The sequence below is a fragment of the Triturus cristatus genome, chromosome 6 (genome assembly GCF_964204655.1).
Source record: "Triturus cristatus chromosome 6, aTriCri1.1, whole genome shotgun sequence".
Classification (NCBI taxonomy): Eukaryota; Metazoa; Chordata; class Amphibia; order Caudata; family Salamandridae; genus Triturus; species Triturus cristatus.
The window spans coordinates 1,342,544,442-1,342,570,920 of record NC_140589.1 but is presented as its reverse complement, the minus strand read 5'-3'; the positions used below and the strand labels follow the sequence as shown (position 1 = coordinate 1,342,570,920).

General features: G+C 47.5%; 1 protein-coding gene across 1 annotated transcript in view; it reads left to right on the top strand.

The window, feature by feature from the left end:
* The window catches only part of RYR2 (ryanodine receptor 2), a 3,458,987-nt gene that overhangs the window by 2,184,555 nt on the left and 1,247,953 nt on the right, over positions 1-26,479 (top strand). Inside the window, exons 47-48 of the mRNA XM_085612346.1 lie at positions 9,851-10,020; positions 21,609-21,829. Coding sequence (XP_085468472.1) covers positions 9,851-10,020; positions 21,609-21,829 — 391 coding nt within the window. The remainder of the gene's footprint in view (positions 1-9,850; positions 10,021-21,608; positions 21,830-26,479) is intronic.

Sequence of the window (26,479 nt, the reverse complement as noted above, 5' to 3'; positions counted from 1 at the left end):
GAAAGTGATGGCGGTGGTCGCAGCTCATCTGCGCAGATCAGGGGTTCCAGTCTTCCCCTATCTCGACGACTGGTTGTTGAAGGCAGGCTCGCGCCAGACTGTCGTCTCCAACCTCCAGACTACGGTGGATCTCCTGCATTTGCTGGGGTTTTCCATCAACGTGCCAAAGTCACACCTGAGCCCCTCTCAGAAGCTCCTCTTTATCGGAGCGGTTCTCGATTCGGCGCAGTTCCAGGTTCATCCACCGGAACAGCGGGTCCGGGATATACAGGCCCTGATTCCCATCTTTCGGCCTCTATCCTGGGTTTCGGTCAGGCTAGTGTTGCAGCTTCTGGGGCTGATGGCCTCCTGCATCCTACTAGTGCATCACGCCAGGCGGCGCATGCGGGCTCTGCAGTGGGACCTGAAGTTTCAGTAGGCCCAGCATCACGGCAACCTGTCCGGCCATGTCTTGATCTCGGAGGGCACTGCACAGCAGTTGCAGTGGTGGCTCACGGACCGCGATTCGGTCACGGGCAAGAGCCTCTCCCTACCCCTACAGGAGCATGTCGTAGTGACGGATGCGTACATCCTGGGATGGGGTGGCCATATAGGAGAGGTGGAGATCAGAGGCCTTTGGTCTCCGGCGGAGTCTCGCCTCCACATCAACTTGTTGGAGCTGAGAGCGATCCGACTTGCACTGAAAGCCTTCCTTCCCTCTGTCCGGGGAAGTGTCGGGCAGATGTTCACAGACAACACAACCGCCATGTGGTATTGCAACAAACAGGGCGGGGTGGGGTCGTGGACCCTTTGTCAGGAGGCCCTGCACCTCTGGACATGGCTGGAACACCAGGGCATCACCCTAGTGGGTCAACATCTGGCGGGCTCTCTGAATGCCAGAGCAGACGAACTCAGCCGCCGGTGCATGATGGATCACGAATGGCGTCCGAACTCAGAGGTGGCGCAAGGTCTCTTTCAGCAGTGGGGAGAGCCTTGGTTAGATCTATTTGCCACCGACGAGAACGCGCAATGTCAGCAGTTCTGCGCGTTGGAATTTCCAAGGCGGCACTCGCTCGCGACGCTTTTCGTCGCGAGTGGAGTTGCGGTCTGTTGTACGCCTTTCCGAAAAATACCACTTCTGCCCAGAGTGCTGAAGAAGATCAGGCACGACCGGGCCCAAGTCATCTTGGTGGCTCCGGATTGGGCACGAAGGTACTGGTATCCCGAGCTACTCAGTATGTTGACCGATCCTCCGATACGTCTGCCCCTTCGGGAGGATCTTCTGTCGCAATAGCAGGGTCGGTCCTCCACCCGAACCTGTCCAGCCTCCACCTCCATGCGTGGAGATTGAGCGGCGGCAGTTGATGCCATTTGACTTGCCTCCTGAAGTCTGTGATATCATTCTGGCAGCCAGGCGTCCCTCCACAAAGACGGTATACGCCTGCCGGTGGAACAAATTTGTGGCATGGTGCACAGCAAAGGCTGTGGATCCCCTTTCCGCCCCTCTTTCTGAGGTTCTCCTGTTTTTTCTTTCTTTGGCCCAGCAGGGCTCTGCCTTGGGCACCTTGAAAGGTTATCTTGCTGCCATCTCTGCCTTCTTACGGCTTCCTGATCAGCCTTCTCTTTTCAAGTCCCCTGTATTTCACGCTTTCTTAAAGGCATTACTCACACGTTCCCACCTGTCCCTTTCGTAATGCCTCAGTGGGACTTGAATCTTGTCTTAACATTTCTGATGTGCGCTCCCTTTGAGCCTCTTCACAATTGTCCTCTTTGTCTTCTGACTCTTAAGACTGCTTTCCTGGTAGCCATCACCTCGGCTAGACGTCATTCCGGCGCACAACGCCAACGACGGACGCGGAGTCGCAGACGACGCCTAGCGACGCGCAAGGGGTATTGCTACAAAAATCTTCCGGATCCAGTCTGACGCCTGGGGATATTCTAAGGTGAGGAATCTAACTAACTAATGTTTCTTACAGATACATCGTTACCGAAGGTAAGTAACTTGTTCTTCAGGCCGACTGCGATGGAGCGTGGGACGGAGACAGGGACCTAATTAAGCCCGCTGAATAAAAGTATATTGATACTGGCTGCGTCGACTTTGAAGATGCGGGCTGAAGTGATGTCTTGGTGTCGATCCACGCAGTGGTGGTGATGCACCAGTCCGGATCCGCGCAGCAGCGACAATGCGTCGGCTCAGAAGAGCTGTGATGCAGAGATTCGTCGATGTTGTTGAGGATGCTGTCGAGGGAGATGTCAAGACTTTGTGCAGTGGTGGTTACGAAGGTGATGCGTCATGGCCGATCCACACTGCAGAGGTGATGTGCCAGTTCTGGTCAAGCATCAGGAGCGATACGCTGGTTCCGATCCACACAACAGGAGTGATGTGCTGCTTGTGGTCCATTCAATGGTGCTAATGTGCTGGGTCGACAGAGGATCCATGGGTTTTGCTGAAGCAAGCACCTCAGGCCTCACTTCCAAGGGTCCAGGACTGGGGTGGCACCATTTTCCAGGGCAAAATTACAGTTAGCATAGGCCTGGTGCAAAAGCATGTAAATGGGAAGTCTTTTGTGGCCCTGAGACTTCGGATCAGGAGGCCAACCAGCTAGCCCTTGGAGTCACTCTGGGTTCAAGTGATGCAGGTTCACTTCTTCTCACCCAGGTAGGGGAACAGCAGGCAGCAGCGCAGCACAGCAAGGCAGGAGTCCAGCAAAGCAGCAGTCCAGCAGCACAGCAGTCCTTCAGCAGCACAACAGTCCTTCTTAGCGAGAGTCTTCACAGGTCCAGAAGTGTACTCCATACATGGTGTCAGAGGTCCAGTACTTGTACCCAGTGGGCCTTTGAAGTGGGGGAGACTTATAAGACAGGTCTGTGAAGTGCACAGAGGTCCTGCCTTTCTAGCTTGCTCCAGACTCACTACAAGGGGGTATGCAGCCCTGTGTCTGGGAACAGGACACATCCTATTCAGGTGTAGGTGAGGCTGGATCCAGCTTCTCCCTCCCATCATCCCAGGATGGCCCCTCAAGTAACGCCTAAGCTCCCATTGTGTGTGGCTCTTGAGGAGAACACACAAAGCCCAGCTCTCACCCACCCCAGACTAATCAGAGACAGGCAGCAGGCCTCAAATGGCTAAAGTAAGAACATGCCAACTTTTTAGAAGTGGCATTTCCTGAATTGTCAGTTAAAATCCAACTACACCATAAGTTAGGATCTTAAATTAGGATCCCAGAGACAACAAACCTGGGGGGTTTAACTCCTAACAAATGGAAATTACACTTATAAAATGTAAGAAGGTAATCCTAATGCTATCCTATGGGAGAACTAGGCCTTGCAGTAGTGAAAAATGACTTTGGGAGTTTATTTACTACAAGGACATGTAAAAATTAAAAGTAGGTGTTCTGCTTTAAAAATACATTGCTTCCTGTCCTCTGGGTTTTCCAGGGCCTACCTTAGGGGTGACCTATATGTATAAAAAGGGATGGTTTGGGCCTGGCACAAGGTTTACTTTGCCAGGTATACATGGCAGTATAAAACTGCACATACAGGCTACACAATAGCAGGCCTTAGACATGGTTAAAGGGCTACTTCAGTGCTGCAGGCCCATTAGCAGAATTTAATTTATAGGCCCTGGGTACAGAGGGTACCACTTTACTGGGAACTTATAAGTAAATTAAATATGCCAGTTGGGGATGGACCAATGTTACCATATTTAGGGGAGAGAGCACAAGCACTTTAGCACTGGTTAGCAATAGTAAAGTGCACAGAGTCCTAAAGCATGCAAATACAAGGTCAGATAAGTGGAGTAGGTGGGAGGGAAGACCACCCTATGACTGTCAAGTCTAACACCCTTCAATTCTCCTAGTTCAAAATCACCAGTTTTATTCAATGGCTTACTATTCACAATTCACCTACATTTGAAAAATAGTTTTTGCAGTGCATACTAACCAACTGCATAACACTAAATGTAGTATTTTTAATACTGTTAATATATATGCTCCAAATACTACTTTTCATATCCAGCAAAAAATATCCACGTTATGGCCTTCATTTAGCATGCTTTTCTCTTATACCCAAGAGACCGTACCATTTTGAAAACTAAGAAATCACAGACCCTTTTCGCCAATGTACACAAAAATGTTAATCAACTCATCTTGTTTCTTATAACCCTAAATATTGCCTTCTTCTGAAGACGGCAAAAATACTTGAAAACAACAGAGGAAAAAAAACATATATAGGGGCATATCAGCGAGGCGATAGAATTATCGTCGCTTTTGTGGCCGTTTTCGTCCGAAAAGCGGAGATCATTTTATAGCCTAATTAGCAAGCTCACGCTAACGCGTGAAAACTTGTGTTAGCGTAGAAATTCCTAACGCCCAGCTTTGCATCTCTAATGAGATGCAAAGTGGGCGTTCCTGACCAGACATGACAGGAGAAATGTCGCTAAGCGACATTTCTCCTATCATCAAGCCCCACGCTATGAAGCATAGCAGCAAGAAAAGTAGCGATAACCCCTGTTATCGCTACTTTCCTTACGCCTGCTTCAGGACTGACTTAGCCATGATATCCTATGGAAGGTGGATATCATGGCTAAGTTTGTGAGTTCCTATCATCATGCTAACGCCACATTGCGTGAGATTATCGCTGGGTTTCCAGCGATAAAAATCCACGCTAGCCAGCGATAATTATCCTAGCGCTAACTGTTTGTTGCTGATATGCCCCATAGTTTTTTTTCGACAATTTTTAATATAATATACAGCTGCTTAAATTGATGCATCTCCGATGTAAGACTTTTCAACTTTTACAGTTCAAAGCCCTCAGAATGCTGTTTTTCTAACCATCTTTTCCTGAATAACCAATAGCCCTTGGACTGACTGCACTTGAAGGACACTACTACCTCTGAGCAGGACCGTGTGTGATCTGAAAGTAACTATACTTGCTCCTCAAGAGACAATAGTGTCCATCTGCCAGGGATTCCCCTTCATCATGTTTCTAATTTGAAGGTTAGGCGATTAACTATTATGTTTCTAATTTGATGGTGTGGCGATTAACTATTTTGACTCCACACAATTGCAGTAACTTGTGAGGGTGTTCTATCTTAATCAGTGGGATACAATTAAATCTCCTTCACAACATTGCTTGTTCTCTCTCAAAGGTTTTATGTTTTATCACCCTAAAATGTCATCCTTACTGAAGAGAGCAAAAATGTCTGACAGAAAAAGGACGGAAGTCGTGCATTCTACCTCATTTCCACTTGAACTAACAGGGGTATCTGTGATCTTGAATGGCTCATACGGAGGACTGCAGTTAGCATGGTTTATGTGTTGTAGACCGGATCAGTCATGAGCAGTCAAGGAAGAAACTTACCAACCACATGAGTGATCATTTGACCAAGGATTTAGCTTCCTTTCAACTAAAGGTTACCTCACTGAAGTTCATCCACTTAGGGATGTAATGTAAGGTATTATAATGCAATGTAAGGTAGATTGGCAGAGCGCTGCGTCACACCTTTGAAAGTACCTAGGTGCTAAGTAGGTGAGTGTAGGCATGTGGTATAGGCACTCTTTTTGGACCTGCAAGAAGACAAATTGAAAAGACAGTTCTTTCGCTTCTTGCGGAATTCAAGAAGTGAGGAGGAGGCCCTGATTTTTTGTCGTTCTAGAATTTGCCGGCCTAGTAGGAGAGTGATTGCCCTCCTGTTCTAATTCTGTGGATACTGGGTGTGTGTGCGAGTAAGAGTGATGCTGAGTGAAGTTGTCTTGCGGGTTGGTGGAAGTGAAGCTGGTGATTGAGGTGATGGAGGAACAGGTCATGTGTTGGGTAGTGACTTGATTGCATTTGTGAGAAGTTTGAACAGGCAGCACTTCTGGATGGGGAGCCAACGGAGGTCTCTGAGGAGTGGTGTGGGTTTGGTGCAGGAGTTCAAGGACGAGTCTTACATTGGTGTTTTGGACGGTTTGAAGTCTATGAATAAGATGTGTTGGGATGTCAGCATATAGTGTGTTTTGCATAGTCCAATCTGCTTGTGATTAGGGCTTGCGTTATGGTATGCCTGGTGTCTAGTGGGGCCACTTGAAGTGTCACATAACATGCACAGGATGTAGAAACATGAGGAGGTCATGGCCTTGACCTGGGACTTCAGTGTGAGTTTGGTATCCAGGATGAGGCCTAGGTTCCTAATTTGGTCGGTTGGAGTGGGTGTGGGTCCAAGTTCTGGGAGTCATCAGATCGAGTCCCAAGGTCAGCTTTTATTCCTGAAGTTCAGCACATCAGTTTTGTTGGTGTTTAGCTTGATGCAAAAAGAACAATTGATGGACAGAATGCAGAACAATGTCATATATTCACCCCAGTACAGAGATCTGGGCCTAAATCCATCATTTTTTTGCTCACCATGCCATTCCAGTTTGGACCCAGCCATATGCATATTAGTCTTAACTCTGCGCCCAATGGGAACAGTCCAGCCCGAACTGCCAGGCCAGGTCCTCCCTGCACTGGGAACAAGCATCCTAGGACCGGTTTTGGGCTTTCAGCCCTCAGCAGCCAGGATAGCTTGACTCCAATGGCATGGAGAGCACGGGGCCCGCGTCTGGGCATACCCGTCCCACTCGGGGTGACAAATGCAAAAAGAACAATTGATGGACAGAATGCAGAACAATGTCATACATTCACCCCAGTACCGAGATCTGGACCTAAATCCATAGTTTTTTTGCTCACCATGCCATTCCAGTTTGGACCCAGCCATTTGCAAATCAGTCTTGACCCTGCACCCAATGGGAACAGTCCAGCCGGGACTGCTAGGTCAGGTCCTCCCTGAACTAGAAACAAGCATTCTAGGACCGGTTTCGGGCTTTCAGCCCTCATCAGCCAGGATAGCTTGACTCCAGTGGCATGGGAGCAAGGGACCCATGTCTGGGCATACCCGTCCCACTCGGGGTGACAAATGCAAAAAGATCAATTGATGGACAGACATACCCCAAAACTGGTGGCAGAATGCTTGTTTCAGGTCTAGGGAGGACCTGGCTTGGCAGTTCGGTCTGGACTGTTCCCATGAGGCACAGGCTCAATACTGATTTGCATATGGCTGGGTCCAAACTGGGGTGGCGTAGTGGGCAAAAGAACAACTGATTAATCACATATCTCTTGACTGGGGGAGAATGTTTGAATCATTCAGCATTCCGTCCATCATTTGTTGGTGTTGAGCTTGAAGCAGTTTTCTTATCCAATTGGCCAGTTGGTCATGCATTGTTTGAGGTTTGTCTTGGTGGAGACAGTGTCATCTGAGAAGGAAAAAATGAGCTGGGTGCGTCAGCGTAGAAGATGATGTTGATTTTGTGGGACCTGATGATGTTAGCCAGAGAAGTCATGTACATGTTGAAAGTGTAGGGCTGAGTGATGATCCCTGTGGGACTCTGCAGATGAGGTCTTTGGGTTCTAATGTGAACGGTGTGAGCCTGGCTCGTTGAGTTCTTCCGGAGAGGAAGGAGGAGAGGAAGGAGGCTATCCATATGAGAGCTGATTCTTGTATTACTGCTGTGTTACGTCTGGTAATGAGTGTGTGGTGGCAGACGGTGTCAAAGGCAGCGGAGAGGTTGTGGACGATGAGGGTGGTGGTCTGTCCACAGTAGAGGATTGTGCCTAAGTCATCCATGACAGCGATGAGGGGTCATTTGAAAACATGAGTTGAGCTTTAGATGTCAACCCAAAGGGCTCTCTGAGTACGAATGGGAGTAATAGATGGAATCTGCAATTAGAACAATTTGCAAAGGTCCTACTCACATCACTAGCTTTAATTGCTATCCTGCTTTCATCAGATGTGCTTGGTGTACGTTTATAGGAGTAGGCATTATCATCTGGCTGCAAAATATTCCATAGGTAGTGATCATGTCACCACCTAGTCTACTGGGCCCACTGTGATTACACTAGAGTATAGGCACACAGTTCTGCACTGCCTCTTGGCTTGGTTTGCCATAGGTGCATGCCTATAATCAAGAAAAGCCAAACACTTGCCATCAAACAGTAGTTATTGGTAAGTGATAGGTGGTAACCAATACCTCTACAAGACAACAAGCACAATAGTTCATTGTAGATGCACCTATACCAGTCTTCACTGTGACCACTTTAGTGCCAAAGGCCTTTCAGAGTGCTGGTAACATATTTATCTTTTCATTCAGGGTTCATTGTAACCTAATGGTCTCATCTAAGCAACATAAATATTGTACTCTGTATGTACCGCCCTCTTCTTACTCGGCAACACCCAACAGAACATATAAAATATATCCAGTGCAGCCAGGACTTGCCTAAAGTTGGTTGCCACTTAGCACGCAACAGCACTAACCACTGAGAAACAACACACACAATCTTCTAATAGAGCACACTAAGCAGCACAACTCACATACATCCAATACTGCACTTATTGGTTGTTATCAACCTGCTCAGAAATCACTTCCCACTGTGATACGTCAAACTATAACTCCATATGGAATGCACTAAAAGAATGGCAAGCATTTAACCTTTTCAGGCAGACACCCAATATTGTTAGCTCGGGAATACTCACCCACAATGAACACCACTAACACATCTCCATCCTCCTGGGTAAAAATCAAGCCTATGGGCTGACTACAAGCTTAATTAGATCCTGATCTACATTAGTAACCCCAGTACTGTGTGGAAAGTCAGTTGATTGCTGAATACACTATGTCTGCATATCAGTGGCATAACATGTCCCATAGAAATGCCAGTATATTATCAAAACATTGAAAGAATATTGCCACAGAGTGATTATTGTGGAAGTTTTTATCTCTTGTGACTGGATTATTGTCATGCAATATACCATAAAATTCTTTACAAAGGCTGCAACTGATACAAATGGCAAGAGCACACATTTTTCTCACATATGAGCAGGAAGAACTATATAATCTGGCCCAGGTCTCCCTGCACAAGCATCTATTCAGGAAACAGGTGAAGTACAAAACCTTCTGGCTCATGTACAAGCCATTTGTGTTTCTCTCCAAAAGCTTCTTTTGTGCTCCCCTGCTTGATGCATTTGATAACAAGCAAATTATACTGACTATTTGATAAGAAAAATACATTCACGCTCCTGCCCAGGCCTTTTGGGTAAATGATGACCAATTTGAAATAACTCAACTCTTTTGAACTTCATGAGGGCTGTAAATACTTGGTTGCACCCACATTAGCATGTACTAGGGTCTCACAATCTTCGATAGCAATAAGCGCACTACACTGACATAATATGGCACAAAGCCTACACCTTGGAGTACTCAGAACACCAAGGAATCACTGACCAGATACATTTTGGGCACCATGTATCTCAGCTCAGTGGTTTTGTTGTACACTGTACTACAAAAATCCACAAGTTGAACTCGATTCTTTGCAGAAGACCCCAAAAAAGTCTACTTGCATGCCGGGCAGCACAAAGTCTAGTTCAATCACCTTTCCTCATTGTTTTATATGGCACCTTTGTTCAAAGTTCTTCCTTTGTAACTGCAGTGCTCGATCATGCAACTTTTTCCATTATATTTTGTCTCTAGCACCAGATTCTTCTGGACTTTATGGCTTAGCTACTTATAGTTATTTACCCTAGATGATACTCTATCATGAAAAAGGTTGATTCTGGATCAAATACCACCAAGAGGTTTTACTACAGTGAAAATGTGATCTAGGTTCTTAGGGGGTCAGTTAAACATTTCCCAGTGTTCGTAGTTTGATATGACAGAGATAAGTGTGTAGGAACAATGTTGAAAGATGCGCTATGTGTCCTAATGCGTATATGTGTTTTTAGAATGCTTAGGCTCATGATCAGCGTGTTGTGCAAAATATTGCCTGCTTTAGGTTTTCCTGTGATTCTTTACCCTCCTAGATGGCACTGTTGTGGAACCGGACATGTCTGCTGGCTTTTGTCCTGATCATAAAGCAGCCATGGTTCTATTCTTGGACAGAGTGTATGGTATTGAAGACCAGGATTTCCTTCTTCATCTGCTTGAAGTTGGATTCTTGCCTGATCTTCGTGCTGCAGCTTCTTTGGACACAGTAAGATAAATATATGTGTGTGTGCAGAACTTAATGTGTAAAAGAATAAACACAGAGCTCCAAGTTTTACACAGTAGCCTGTGGCCATGATGTTGAATGCTGGTGTGCCGAATAACAAGGTGTGGTAGACTTGATTCCACCACATGCCTCTTTAATCCACCACCAGACACTCCCTACCCCTTTATCTCAGTCCTGCAGATTATCTGTCATTCCTGCTTCCTTCCTTTATCATGTTTTTTTTGTCTTTCCCTTCCTCCTTCTTTCCCCCATGCATGTTCTTCCCTATATGGATTACATCAACCCCACCAGTAAGTTTGGAATTTTAGACTGACCTTTATTGCTCACACAGATTGCAATGGGAACGGAATAATTTAGGGTTATCTGACAAGTGCAAAAATAACACTTCTGCCAGCTCACCATTGCAAAAATGCAATTCTGAACTGGCCTGTTGGTGTAGATGTCAATGAAAATGTTAGTGCAAACTTTCATCAGTACAAACACTCCCTGCAGCCCCCACAACATAAAAAACAACGCTCAGTGGTGCCTCTTCCCCTTCTGCGGGCACGCCCAGGATCCCAAAAATATGAATAACAAGCACTCGCAAGGGATTATGGTATGTCCCATGACGGAGCAGTGAATAATAATTGAATGGTTCCAATCCTGACACTCGTTCATTATTCTTTTTTTTCTTGTTTGGGTGTCCAGTGCCCACCTGGGACACACACATGTTAAATTTTTTGGGGGGCTGTGGGGATAGCAAGGCAGGAGTCAGAATACTATATTTATTTAACCTTTTAAAGTCATGGTGCCTCAGTGCCCAACTGGGGCAAGCTACAGCATTTTTGACATTGGTGGCTGGGGGAAAGGGGGGTAAGGCCCCACAGTCCTGGCGGTTCTCCTTTTCCCTTGTTTTTACCTGGCCGGAGCAGCTGTTCTTTCTGCTCCCGCTGGGTGTAGGCAATTCTGTATTTCTCTGCCCACAAGAGCACGCCCTCTTGGTTTTTCATAAATTGACCCGGACGTGGACTCTCTGGGGCCTGGAAATGGTCAAGAGAAGTGGGGCTGCATAACCTCTCTCTTTTCAACATGAATCAGCCCTGGGGTCCTCTCAGGTGTGTAGTGCACTCTACACAACCATGATTGATTGATTGATTGATTGATTGACATGTAAAAGTTAAAAGTACACGCCAAGCTTTTGAAATACACTGCAATCTGCCCTAAAAATGACTGTTTAAACTGCATGCACAGGCTTCAATGGCAGTCCGGAGACATGTTTAGAGGGGCTACTTAAGTGGGTGGCACAATCAGAGCTGTACGCCCACTAGTAGCATTTAACTTACAAGCCCTGGGTACATGTAGTACGACCTAACTGGGGACTTACAGCTAAATTAAAATATGCTGATTGAGGATAAGCCACTTTTACCATGTTTAAAGGAGCAAGCACAAGCATTTTAGCACTGGTTAGCAGTGATAAATTGTGCAGAGTCCTAAGGCCAGAAAAAGTCAGCAAAAAATGGCGGATGGAAGGCAAAAAGAAGGGTAGGAGCATGCTAAGGATTTCTGATGGATACATCTGCCAGTGGATTTCTCACCTTGTGAATATCCCCTGCGCCAGCAACATTCGGAAACTTTTGTAGCAGTCCACGCCGATGGGGTCGAAGACGACGTCACAGAGACACGGCTCCACTCGCGACTCCGCTGACGTCACCGGCTCCATAGGAAGACCTCGTCGGCGTGATGACGTCAGTTCCCTTTTTTCCGCGCCGACGACGCCAACGGATTTCGGGAATCGTTACTAGTAGCTTTACCTGTTACTTTGTGTTTATTCTGAGAATTCTCTGTCTTTCTTCGAAAATGTCGACAAGGAAGTCGGGTTTCAAGCCCTGTCGAGAATGTGGCAAGCACATGTCTATTACCGACCCACACGAGGACTGTGTTTGGTGCCTTTCATCCGACCACGATGTGGGTGGTTGTTCCAGCTGCCGCAAGATGAGCTCGAAGGCTCTCAAGGAGAGAGAAGCGAAGCTCTTCATCGCTCGGATGAAGAAGAAAGAAAAAAGAGGAAGGAGGAGGTCTGGATCCAGGTCGAGGTCGAGGTCGGCGTCCAAGTCGACTTCGGGGCATGTTTCGAAAAGTAAGAAGCATAAGAAAAAGAGGAGGCATTCTTCACATCATCACTCCGACAAAGGTACGGCTCCGAAGTCGAAGTCGCCTACTAGACGTCGGAGGGAGTCAGTGTCTCCTTCTCCGGTCCCGGCTTCGCCTCCAGCTCCTTCTTCTCCGGTGACTTCGCCGGCTCCGGCTGCATCTCCTGTGCCGGTATCGTCCCCGACGCCGGTTCCATCTCCGGCTCCAGCTGATTCTCCGGCTCCGTTTCCGGCCCCGGGTGAGGATCTTCAGGCTCCGGGTGAGACTGTGACGCCGTTTGTTCCACCGTCGGCGCCGCCAGGCCCGAGTCCGGTGTTGCCTGACCAGTATCCTGCTTTTCCTGGTCCAGGACAAGACCCCTCGCATTATCTAAATGCGATGTACGGGGTGTTTTCAAGGGCCATGTATACCTCTGGTGCACCTGTGTGTCCGATGGGTCCGATGGCTTTCTATTTGGAAGTGCCGCAGGTCTACCCTCAAGCTCCGTTCATGCCATTCTTTCCGGCGATGCCGTCTTGGCAGCTACCGGCGCCGAGAACATCGACGCCGCTTCCCTCTTCACCGGCGCCGACTCGACTTCGTTCGACGCCGGCTGCTCCAGCGAATCCACGTTCGACGCCGCTGCCGGCGCCGTCGGATTCGAACACGGCGCCGCCGACGCCGCTGGTGCGGATTTGTTCCAGGAGGGAAGCACAGAGAGTGGTGGATGAGAGACGCTTTCTGTTGGAAGAGGCTGAAGAGGGAGAGTTAGTTGAATCTAAGGAGGTGTTCGAAGAACTGAAGGAGGCAAGTGGACTGGATTTGTCTCCAGAGTGGGAAATCACTCCACCATCGGATGAGCCCTCTAAAGATGCAGCGCCGTATCATGCGGTCATCAGAAAAGCTGCAGAGTTGTTGGACCTACAGTTGCCGTCCACGGAGTTCAGGCCTAATTTACTTACTGAGGTGCTGCATTCACCTACAGCGGTCTCGGAGCCTTTGTTACCCTTCAATGAGGCTATTATGGAGCCTGTGCTGGAGGTATGGCGCAAGCCTTTTTCAGCTCCTGCGGTCTCCAGGGCAGTCGCAAGGAGATATAGAGTGGCTCCAGGGGATCCTGAATTTCTGACGTCGCACCCTTCGCCTGAGAGCTTGGTGGTCCAGGCGGCTTGTTCGGGAAGGTCAAAGGGGGCCTTTCCTCAGGTTCCAGGGGACAGAGAGGCCAAAAAGGTGGACCAATCGGCCAAAATGGTCTTTTCATCAGCCAGCATGGCTCTCAAGTCCACGAATGCAACGTGTTTATTGGGGCGCTATATCCATGCGCTAATGGATTCGGCGAACAAGATTGCGCCAAAGCTGTCGGAGGAGGATAGGGCTGGCTTCAATGAAGTTCTGACTGATGCCCAGGCAGCTGCTCGACAAGTCATTCAGAGTGGACTGGACACGGCAGACTCAGTTGCCAGAGTCATGGGGTCTTCTGTTGCCACCAGGAGGGGTGCATGGCTAAAGTCCTCTGAATTTTCATCGGATGTGCAGTCGACCTTATTAGACTTGCCTTTTGATGGGTCTGGCTTGTTCGGGAAGAAGGCGGATGCTGCTCTCGAACGCTTCAAGGAGAGTAAGGCTACGGCTAGGTCGTTGGGCCTTCAATCCCAGCCGAGAGGTGTTTTTAAAAGATATTTGGGCTTTGGAAAGGCGACTTTTCGCTCCTATAGACCGTCCCAGCAGCAGCAGCAGCAGCAAGGCTACTCGTCGAGAGGTTACAGAGGAAGAGTTAGGGGTCGCACACGTGGCTCACGTCAGCTCTCCTCCTCCTCTTCCTCCTCCTCAGCTCCTCCCACCACTGCAAAGCAGCCCTAGATTCGACATTCCGGATCATGTTGGTCCTGTGGGGGGCCGGCTTACCCATTTTCTGCAAGATTGGGAATCTGTAACTACAGATCTCTGGGTTCTAGATCTTGTAGAAAATGGGTACGCCCTTCCCTTTCGGGAATTCCCTCCAAATTACCCTCCTTGCCAAGGGGCTTGCTCGGAGGACCACCGTCTTCTCCTGCAGGAGGAAGTCCTGAAGTTGTTTCAGATAGGTGCGATAGAGGTGGTTCCAGAGCAGGAAAGGGGTCAGGGATGCTACTCCCGGTATTTCCTGATTCCGAAAAAGGACGGCAGGTTACGTCCGATATTGGACCTCAGAATTTTGAATTTTTACCTGAAACAGGAGAAGTTCAAGATGCTCACCCTTGCGCAGGTTCTTCAGGCGCTGAATCAGGAGGACTGGATGGTGTCGCTCGACTTGCCGGATGCGTATTTTCACATCCCCATCCTGAAGTCGCACAGGAAGTATCTCCGTTTCACGGTAGGGTCGCAACATTATCAGTTTGCGGTCCTACCGTTTGGTCTTACTTCAGCACCTCGAGTCTTCACGAAGGTGATGGCAGTGGTGGCAGCCCATCTCAGAAGGACGGGGATTTCAGTTTTCCCTTATTTGGACGACTGGCTGATAAAAGCGGAGTCGCCAGAGAAGGTGCTGCGTCATCTGCAGGATACAACTCGGCTGTTGTACAAATTAGGTTTTTCGATAAACGTACCCAAATCTCACCTGGTGCCCTCTCAGCGCAACCTGTTCATAGGTGCGGTACTGGACACTACTGTGTGTCGAGCATTCCCTCCTCCTCAAAGGATTCTCGACATACAGGGAATGATTCCTTTATTTTACAGCGGAGCGGTCATTCCAGTTCTGAAGGTCCTTCGCCTGCACAGTCTGTTCGCTTCCTGCATCCTGTTGGTCAACCATGCACGCTGGCACATGAGGGCGCTCCAGTGGTGCCTCCGCAAGCAGTGGTATCAGTACAAAGGGGATCTCAGGGAGTCTGTGAGGATCTCCAGAGAAGCTGCAGCGGATCTTTCTTGGTGGAGCGTGGAGGGCAATCTGTCCCAAGGAAAGCCCTTCCATCTACCTCCATCGGTGTTAACAGTGATAACGGATGCATCCACCTTAGGGTGGGGTGCTCATCTGGGGGATATGGAGATCAAGGGTCTTTGGTCTCCAGAAGAAAGGTTGCTTCACATCAACCTTCTGGAATTGCGGGCGATACGTTTGGCACTCAAGGCCTTCCTTCCTTCCCTTTGCGGTCAGTCTGTTCAAGTCCTGACTGACAACACGACCGCGATGTGGTATATAAACAAACAGGGAGGAGTGGGGTCTCTTTGTCTCTGCAGAGAGGCCCTGCATCTATGGTCCTGGGCTCAGGTCCATCAGATTTGTCTAATGGCAAATCATCTGGCCGGGGTTCTGAACGTTCGTGCAGACAGTCTCAGTCGGCAGTTCTCCGCCGACCACGAGTGGAGGCTTCATCCAGAGGTAGTTCGTTACGTCTTTCGGACGTGGGGGACTCCTCGGGTGGACCTGTTTGCCACTCTCGAGAATGCTCACTGCCCGTCTTTCTGCAGTCTCCAGTATCCGATGCAGGGAGCGTTGGGGGACGCGTTTCAGTTGAGTTGGGGTTCACAACTCCTTTACGCGTTTTCTCCCATACCCTTGATTCCTCGGGTTCTGAGGAAGATTCGCCAAGACCGGGCCCAAGTCATATTGGTCGCCCCGGATTGGCCGAGAAGGGTGTGGTACACAGATGTTCTCCACCTCTCCTCGTGCCCTCCGCTCCGTCTCCCTCTGAGGGCAGACCTCCTCTCGCAGTCGGAGGGGCAGGTTCTACACCCCCACCTCCAGAGCTTACACCTTCATGCCTGGAGATTGAACGGGGCAACCTGAATTCTTTCTCTCTCCCACCAGATGTGGTGGATGTTATTTTATCGGCCAGGCGACACTCCACCAAATCTATATACTCATATAGGTGGTCTAAATTTGTGCTTTGGTGCGGAGAGAGGTCCATTGATCCCTTGAAGGCTCGTCTGTCTAATATTCTACAGTTTGCCCTTTCTCTTGCTCAGCAAGGCTTTGCTGTGGCTACTGTGAAAGGATATTTATCGGCTCTATCGGCTTTCCTTTGTTTGCCGGATCAGCCGTCATTATTCAAATCACCTATTGTTCTTCGTTTTATTAAGGGCCTTACAAACAAGTTTCCTCATACTCTCTTTATTGTGCCTCAATGGGACTTGAATCTTGTACTAACCTATCTTATGGGTTCTCCATTCGAGCCCTTACACAAGTGTCCCTTGAGGCTGTTGTCCTTTAAGACAGTTTACCTCGTTGCAATCACCTCGGCAAGGAGGGTAAGTGAGCTTCAAGCTCTAAGTTCAAAACCCCCATTCTTGACCATACATGCTGAACGAATGGTACTCAGGACCAGGGCTGCGTTTTTGCCTAAGGTGGTAACTCCCTTCCATCTGGGGCAGTCCATTACCCTTCCTTCCTTCTATCCTCCCCCTCACCCTTCCAAGGAGGAGGAGAGACTTCACCGCTTGGACCCTAAGAGGGCGGTGAGCTTTTACCTGGACAGGACAAAGGACGTCAGAGTTGATGACCAGCTCTTCGTGGGCTTTGCTGGCTGCAGGAAGGGTCGAGCGGTGCACAAGCGCACCCTTTCCAGGTGGATTGTCTTGTGCATCAAGATTTGCTACTCCCTAGCTGGTAAGGAGCCTCCGGAGGGTGTGAGGGCTCATTCTACCAGAGCAAAGTCTTCCACATCTGCCTTAGCTAGAGGGGTTCCAGTGGAGGATATTTGTAGGGCGGCAACTTGGGCCTCCCTCCACACCTTCGCAAAACATTATTGCTTGGACACTGAGGTGAGGAGGGACGGACATTTTGCGCGATCCATCCTTCAGGACTTTCTGGTATAGAAGGGTGGACACCCTCCTCCGGGAGTGGGGACTGCTGTGGAATCTATTCACAAGGTGAGGAATCCACTGGCAGATGTATCCATCAGAAGAACAAGTTACTTACCTTCGGTAACGCTTTTTCTGGTGGATACAGTATCTGCCTGTGGATTCCTCACTGACCCACCCGCATCCTCGTTGTCCATCCTTCTATACCGGTATTTCTATGCCTGTAATTCTATTGATGGGTTTCAAGTGTGTTTATCACTGTCAAAAGCATTATGTTAATTCTTGTGCTTTGTTGTTTATTTTCCACACTGGGTGTGTTGATATGCATATTGTGTACTGTGTATACTGTGTATGTATATATTGCTGTCAGTCTGTCCGTGTGCCTCGAAGGCATGGAAAAAAGGGGCGGAACTGACGTCATCACGCCGACGAGGTCTTCTTATGGAGTCGGTGACGTCAGCGGAGTCGCGAGCGGAGCCGTGTCTCTGTGACGTCATCTTCGACCCCATCGGCGTGGACTGCTACAAAAGTTTCCGAATGTTGCTGGTGCAGGGGATATTCACAAGGTGAGGAATCAACAGGCAGATACTGTATCCACCAGAAAAAACGTTACCGAAGGTAAGTAACTTGTTCGTCAGGTCCAACATGTGTTCCCTCCAGCTGAAATCATAGAGAACAATCCACCCTCATGGTAGTTCTTGTCACTAAGGCAGAAGAACCTGGAGGAACCATCAGTATTGGCGAGGTCAGTTCCAGGGCAATGCTCCACCGTGAAATCCATTCCCTGTAGGGAGATAGACCACCTCAACAGTTTGAGATTCTCACCCTTCATCTGCATTAGCCATGTAAGCAGTCTGTGGCCTGTCTAAACCTGGAAGGTGAGCTTCAAACAGGTATGGTCTCAACTTCACAGTGCCGTGACCACTGCAAATGCTTCCCTTTCTATTGCAATCTACCCCTGTTCACTAGGAAGTAACCTTCTGCTAATGAAGACTACTTGTTGATCTTGGCCCTCTTCCTGTAGCTGTGACAGCATGGCCCCTGTGCCATGCTCTGAGGCATCTGTCTGCACGATGAAGTCCTAGGAGAAATCAGGGGCCTTGAGCATGGGTGCCGTGCACAAAGAACTTCTGCAGGGTGTCAAAAGCAGTCTGGCACTCCTAAATCCAGATCACCTGTCTGGGATGCTTTTTTGAAGTCAGCTCTGTCAAGGGAGCAACAATAGTGCCATACTCCTTGACAAATCTCCTGTAGTGTCCAGTGAGGTCCAGGACCTCTGTCTGGGTCTTGGGGCAAAGCAGAGACACAGACATTGAAGTGAGGAGGATGTACACTGGGCGACTTTTAGCAGTTCCATGAGCCTTGTTACCAAAGGTGTGCTGATTCGCTCTTACTAAGCTCTGCTTTTTGGAAGATGGTAGGGCTGTGGGGTGGGTCCATAGATTCTGTTGTTTAAGGTGAGGATGTTTTTAGGCCTGCCCTACCCTATGTTTGTCTCTGTTTGCTACTTCAGAACGGTTAATATTAGACAGGTACAGAAACCTTGCACTTATTGTGCTTATGTTGTGGGTACTCTTTCATAGGGCCAACACCAGTGCTACCCTCTGACATCCCTTTTGTCCTACAATTGTTCCTCTCTATCGAACCTCTTCCGATGTTTAAGCATATTCAGTTTTTTAAACTTAGTATCGTACTTACTATGTTGCTGTTGTAATTGCTATGCAAATCCACACCTATGTTGTACACATACTGACAGGCATGCTTTATTCTGATACCATCCTTAGCTGTTCTAGCTACTTTTTCTACTTATAAGTTATTGAAACACACTATTGTATAGCGCTTTGTCATCCCCTGGGATCTAGCTGCGAGCAAGGGTACACCTGAACCCAAATAAATGAGTAAGTAAATAAAAATTATGTGGAATGGACAGTCAATTGAGAGAAAAAGAAATCTGATGGAGGATATTCAATATATTTATCCTCAAAAGCGTAAAATTAAATGCAAGTTGCATCTGCTACCCACATGTAAGCAGGTCACATTTCATTTTCACACCAACGGATTGGACTATATGTATAAACGTGTGATCTTACCTATAGTTGCTTGTCCTGCTTTCTCTTCTGCATGGATCGATTAGGCTAAATGGAAGGCGAAATGTAGACAATAGCCAATCATGACTGAATTAGGCAGTACCTTGTAAAGTCCCATGAAATAAATACTCATGTAATATAGTGCTGGGAGTTTATAGGTTTGGACTAGACACAGCTTTATCTATTTTGCCAGGCTTATTTAACCAAATAAATAAGTAAAACAATGTACGTCTGTTGTGTCAGTCTTCTTTATCCACCGGACAACTGCCATTCACATCTTTCTATAGCCTACCACAGAATAGATCAGGTGCTAATGGGTCAGCTGTCTTCCCCCTGCTCTGTGAGTAGCTGCATGTTTTCTGATCATATTGGCAAATCAGCTTAAAAAGAAGTGCACGTAAGTGCCAATGATAGGAGAACAGTACTTTACTTTCCCAATGTTTTTTTCCATTCTTTATCCATGGTAGTAATCCTTTATATGTTCATATTATGCCTTCAGGTTACAGTAATTCAAAACCAATAAGATATCTTCCATGCACTTATAAGAATCAAATTTTCATGTGATGTGATGTAAAATTTGAAAGGGTTACTGTAGCTGCTCTAGGTACACCTGCTTGCTAGGAAGCACTCATACTCCTCTATTAAATTATGTGTGATAGTTAAATTAAAAAATGCATTGGAAGCATATGTCAGCCATGTTTAGATAGTGGCTTGTCGTTTTGTTGTCTGACTTGACAGCACAGCTCTCGCAATTTTGGCATCACAAAAGGGGCTTTGATTCCACCTACATGTTGAGAGCCAGAAATATATGTTTTGATTGGGCGGAAAGTGTTGTCTTTGAACAAAATATTGCTTGCCCTCCACGCAGCTGTGATCACTTTATTTTTCTTGCTGCTTGAACTTTTAGGGGCACACACATGACAGTGGAATGCTATGAAAGTGTCTTAGATAATAATTTAATTAACAATGTTTTTCCCTGGCAGCAGCACTGATGAGAGGAGGGCAGTTCTTATCCTACAGGAATTTTTTGTTCTGGCCTGGCAGTGCAACTGAAAAAAGTAACCATTGCACCAACTTGCAAGTCCAGATCTATTGCTTTGCCGGTCTTTGTTAGCTCTCTGAAATGGAGTAGAGAAGGGTTGCTGGCTAGATTATTCATATCTTTCATTGTGTCCGTTGTTTCCTCCACCTGAGGCATTATCATATATGGGAAATGAGAAGGTGCTGAATGTCTGTGTTTCCTTTGTGTAAAAAAGCAGGATCTTGGACATGAGCGTGAGTGAATTCAAGTTTCATTCTCCTGTGTAAAGTTTTCAGAACAAGAGAAAATACTTGGATTCATTTTTCACTCATGTATAATAATCTTATTTTAAGACATATGGTGCTTGTGTGTCAACTTCCACATGCAGACTTGCAGGGTCCACAAGCACAGCCAGGCTGTGCTTCCTATTCCAACAGATATGTGTATTCTTACATTCATGTGCACTTTTTCTCTGTGCGCCTGCATTAAAGCCTGCACAGCAAACTGTTATGGTGTAGTGGATTCACCCACCACTACAACTCCATGTATGCCTGGCCTCCCCTACCTTAGGAAGATATGAAGACACTCAAAAGAAAGGACGCAGTCACAGACTATGTCTCCTATAACAGGGATTTGGGGTCTCTCTGACTGTCTGTGTGATCATAATTCCATTCCATAACTCCACTCTTCCATTAAGAGGTGAGCACAGTGCCCGTAAACCTCTATGTCCGCTGTCCCTGTGTAGTGCACTACATTTCACCTTCTTTGTGAGTGCCACAATTTAGTAAATGCCCAGGGGCAGATTTGCTTACATGCATGTTTTTGTAATTGGACTGTAATTCTGAGTGGATGGGATTCTTTCACTTGCATGGAGCCCCTTACAAAGGAGAAGGCATAGCCATTTTGAACCCACACACCTTACAACCACATGAACACATACAGTAAGTAGAACACAAAAGGGCAATGCCCAACTACTATCACCACTGCTAAACAAATCGCACTGATACCAGCTGTCCATTATCACATTTCCAGACTGCAAGTAGATGATCTTCTTTAGGATGACGCATGCCTTGTATTGCCTTGGTGTTCTAACATGACATGTATTTCAGAAAGTGCCTGCTGTTGTTTTTTGATACAAGCTACTTCGTATTATGGACAAAATTTACAATGCAGCATTCTATTCTATGCACATTTGTAGAACGAATGGCGACCCTTAGGCATCCCAGCACTAGCAACGCAACACAGAGTCCACCAAAGTGCATGGGGCAGATTAGTTACCAAATCGCCACGTCATTAAAAGTTTCCAGAAATTGAGTTCATTGTCAGTGAGTGTAATGTATGGTACGACTGAGATGGCTCACAGTGCGATCAGAAACAACCAGAGATGCTTTTATACTGGTGTAGAGTGAAATAAAAGTCTTGTAACTCAATTACCAGACAGTTGTTGGTTCAATACCGTCACCTTTATATCTGGGGCCTACATTCTGGCATCTACAGTCATACCTTGCCCTGTGTGTGTGATTCAGTAGCTTAGAGAATCAAGTTCTAATTATTGTTTTATCTTTCTTTTGTAGGCTGCTCTAAGTGCCACCGACATGGCCTTGGCCCTTAATCGTTACCTCTGCACTGCCGTCTTGCCTTTGCTGACTCGGTGTGCTCCTCTTTTTGCTGGCACTGAGCATCACGCTTCCCTCATTGACTCCCTGTTACACACTGTGTATAGGCTTTCCAAAGGCTGCTCACTCACCAAAGCGCAAAGAGATTCCATCGAAGAATGCTTGCTGTCTATCTGTGGGTAAGAAAATGAATTCTGACTGATATATTGGCATACATTTATCTTGGATTTAATTAACAATTTGAGATATTGTGAATGCTTTATGCATGAAAAGTAAGAAGCAGTTAAATACTTTAGATTCTTAACTCTTGAAAATTACGTAACACTGCAATAGTTCAGATAGTTGTCTCTTAAAAAATGCAAAGGATTAAGATATTTGAGCTACCTAACTATTGAAACATGCAACGCATTTAGATACTTTAGATATGTAACGCTGGAAAAATATAAAGCATCTAGATACTTTACTCCTGTCATGCAAATTAATGTTATGTCGACCACACTTCAGTAAATTGAGTTGCATCATAATGAAATATCTAGGTAAATATATCACCTATGGCTGATTCAGAAAGGCCAAAGTTAAAAAGCAATACATTTTCTTCCACAGGATGACACCTACATTTGGATCAAATTTCCAACTTTTAGGTGCTCACAGTGCATTTCAGGAGCCCTACAGGAAATTAATGATATTGATACATTTCTTTGAGTTCTCCAAATTGTAACAGTTACTCATAATGAGCTGCAACATCGGTGAGGTCAAAGTGGGTGAAAAGGGTTGTAGGGATGGACTGTTAGGTGGTTCTGCTTCCCTGTGTGGACCCTGCGACGGGGTTCAAAGTTTGGAGGTTCAGAGGATCCGCAGTTGTTGCCGGGATGGAGAGACGGAGATTAATAAACTTACCTTAAGTGCCACCACACGTCTTGGACTTCCTTTCAGTGGCGACGATTTCTGTGACCAGCGGTGCTTCTGCTTCCGCTGGGCATTGGGCGACCTTTGCAGGTTGCCAGTGCTTCTGCCTGATTGGGGTCACCCTAATTGTGCAGGTGGGTCTGACTGTTTGGGGGACTTGGTTTCATGCCGCACATATGTGTTTTCGGCCAAATCACTAGGCCAAACTACCTGTGGAAGTAACTCTGTGCGCGTCAATACAGGGACACTGTGCACGTCATTCTGCATGCCCTTAGCTATTGCATATGTTCAGCGGCCATTTTGATTGGTTTGTAAGTTGCCCGAGGAAGCACAATCATGGACAGAAACACACTCATCGTTTGTACAACGTGTCAGCCATCTTGAATGAGGATGAATCACCCACATCAATTGGTGTTACTGATGATTTGCTGGTTAATTTGCCTGCACTGTATCTTAGTATCAGGCACATGAAAAGGAAAGCCAAAAAGATAGATCTGCCTGTCCCAACCTTCCATGACAGGAGGACCTGCTGAACACCATTGTCAAGTGTTTGCCAGCTGGCATGGCATTCGGAATCTTGCAAAACACATGTTTGCATTCTAATTCTAGTCATCATCTGTACCAATGATAAGCACATCTTAGGGTAGAATATACTGTGACAGGACTTGCATTTAGTGGCAACAACTCACCCAGGTGAGTCATGTCATGGATAGTATACCAGCACCAGCACCATTTCTGCAAGTACCAGGAACCCCACCATTGAATTGGCAGCAATGAAAGGAAACCTTTGAGGCTTATTTGGAGGCAATTGATGGGAATACATTTATGTCCAAAAAGAAGAAGGCGCTTTTAGTATACATTTGGAATATTTTGAAAACTCTACTGCTATAAATTGTGAGTGTTTTTACATTGGGAGGGGAGGACAGTGATTCTACAGTGGTGATTGATGAATATGTGTCCATTATCAGCACATTAGATAAATGTTTTAATCCAAGGAAAAATATTGCCCTTGAATGCCACAAGTTTCTTCAATGCTCCCAAAGATAAAATTATTAGAGATCAATTGATAGAAAGAACTAATAATAAGAAAGTTCAGGAAAAACGTCTATCAACTGAATATCCTGATTTAAATATTGGTCAACGACCTGCTCCCTTGCAGTCTGTCAAGAGTATTGAGGAGAATTTCTGTGACTCTGATGGGGATGGCAATACTGTTCTAATGTTATCCTCAACAAGCCAAGGAAAGAGTGGAGTTGCTGAGATATCATCTATGGAGGTGTCACGTAAAAAACCCTGTCTTGTATAATTTCTGTCAACAAGATAGGTATGAAGTTCTTGGCGAGCTCTGGTTCTCCTTTCACATTCTTGAATGAGAGGAATTTTGGTGAAATTAGTGACACTTTTGTGCATGAATCTCAAATTAGAATTTTTGCATATGGGGGCAAAAGATTGGAAGTTGTGGGGAAATTTGATGCTGATTTACAATTTGATGGGAAACATACTGTTGGACCTGTATGTAGGAGAGTAGGGTCTGCAATCCTATGATCACCCAGATTTTTTGCTTTTGCTTCATTGGTTTACGACTTTCCCTGGCTGTGGGCCTGCCAATCAGACCCACGGCCTAGCTGTTCTCTCTCGAAATTAACACACATGTACATTAGGTGCATCCGCTAATTGGAACTGGGCCGCCTTGTCAGTCCCTGTCTCAGCATACCACAGGTATCCAGGGCATCGGTGTACCCAGGGCCTACCAGGGGCTGCAGCATGTATTATGCCACCCCTGGATGGCCGCCCAAATCTGACACAACTGGCTGCACGACAGCTGGGGCAGCGTGGTGTAATCACCCGTTGCTGTAGGTGTAGTATTCCTATACCTAACCCTAGAATGGACACATGGGTTCCTATCAGTCACTCCTATGGCAGGCCTTATCAATCCTGAAGGCAGAGTGCGGGGAATCATGTGGGACGGTGCTCTGGCGCGAGCTGAGCCCGTCGACGGCTTGCGGAACCAAGTCCTAATAGCCGTTCCATGGTGACGCGGGCCAACTACTTTTAATGCATTATAATCCTCGCGGTTATTTGCTAACTTTGGCATCGCATCACCTACACATGTCGAGTAAGGTGTCATACGAACTGGAATACGAACCCCTCGCCAGTCCTGGCGACGGGGTTAGCATTCCCCCCTTTTAGAGGGGCACGACATGGACGTAACCTTGAACCCCGGTTAAAGTTGACTCAAGCCTCAGCATCACAAAATGGATGCTGCCACCAGACACAAGTCTGACCTCCTGCTGCTGGGAGACCTTCCAGCGAGGGGAGCTTGGACAAAGGGTTTCCTGTCGAGGGCGGTGTTAGCACCATCCCAGACAGGGTTTGTGTATCCCAGGTAGGCAGGGCTGAAAGGAAGGTGATTGCAAGTGGCACCCCGGTGCTCACTGTGCATAGCCCGGCTCAAACCAGTTTCGGGGGAAACCCTGCCCCTGAGCCGGGGCGAAGCCGGACAAAGGATAGGGGTGTCACCACCCCCCTCCTGGCCCCACCCATAGGTAGGACCTAGTCACGGGCCAGCCCCTTTTCTTAGAATAAAGGTAGGAGCGAGTCCCCTTCCCAAATTGGATAATTCTGAATCTTGAACTACTTTCCACGAAAGGAACTCTTGACTATTTCTGAAGACTCTCCCTTGTGGCTAAGGAGTAGCCACCCTGCACCAGCAGGCACCACCTAAGCGCTTGCGGTTTGCTGCACGTCTCTCCCACGGATCAAGACTGCCCAGCTCGACGAGACCCGAGTCCCTGCCATCTCTGACCTCTACCTACATCATCAGCCCAGCTGAGAGTCGTAGGTGTGACGAGACCTGCGGGACCGGCCATCTTCAGAACCTGCACGACGCTTATCTAGCACGCCCACCGAGGGACCCTCGAGTGAGTGCACCTAGGATTTGAGAAGCCCTAACCCTGAGCAGCTCCAGCACCGAAGTCTGCCTCGTCAGCATCCACGAGGTCTGCGTGGGGGCCCTTCCGCTCCTTGCTGTTCGCCGCGTTGTCCGACCACTTGCCGACCGGCTTGTGGACCTCTTCACGACGCACCACGTTTGTTTCATCACTAGTCTGGTTGCTCCAGACTGGCTCTTGCTCCCCTTCAACAGAGGAGTATCACGGACCCTCCTGGTCCACTCCAGACGCCATCTTGACTCCACCGCGTGGGTTTGCCACTGCCAAGACCTGCTGCCCCATTCCTGGGCCCAGCATCATCGACAGCAGACACCTTCGTGGGACAGCTCGCCCTCCATCCTGGTCGCCGCCGCGCCTCCTGGTCCGAGGAACAGCCGAGTCCGACGTCATCCACTCACCTGGTCGAGGTGACTTCAGCCGGTCCCCTCCTGGTGCCCACACGATCGCTGGCTAGCGGTTGAGAACTGAGTCCCCTCTGCTTTCAGGTTCCTTTATCACCGATCCAGGCTTGGATCTCGCTGAACATCGACACTGGTCGCCTGCCAGCAACTTCTTCTTTCAGGCTCCTGAGACTACAACGAGGACTCCCGACATCTTGCCGAACTTCACGCAGCCGCAGCCTCTGGGCTAGGTAACTCGAGCATTTCGGTGCTCCATCGCAGGTTCGCTCTACAAGTGTCCAGTTCCTTTTTCGTTTAGTCCCACTGATCAGATCACTCCGGAATCAGTAACTCCAGACTCTAAGCATTCGCATTTCACTGTTAGTGTAGATGGTTTCTCGTGCCCCTCGGGCATTTGTGTAAATTGTACAACTTGAAGTATTTTCGTAAGAGTTTTGTAGTGTGCTTAGCTCCCTGACTCATAAAGAGCCAGGGTAGTCTTGTTATAAATAAATATCCTTTATTTTCATAACAACTGGTGTGGTGTCCTTTCACGTGGTGTTCAAGGGGTAAATGTGGTGGTAAAACAGCT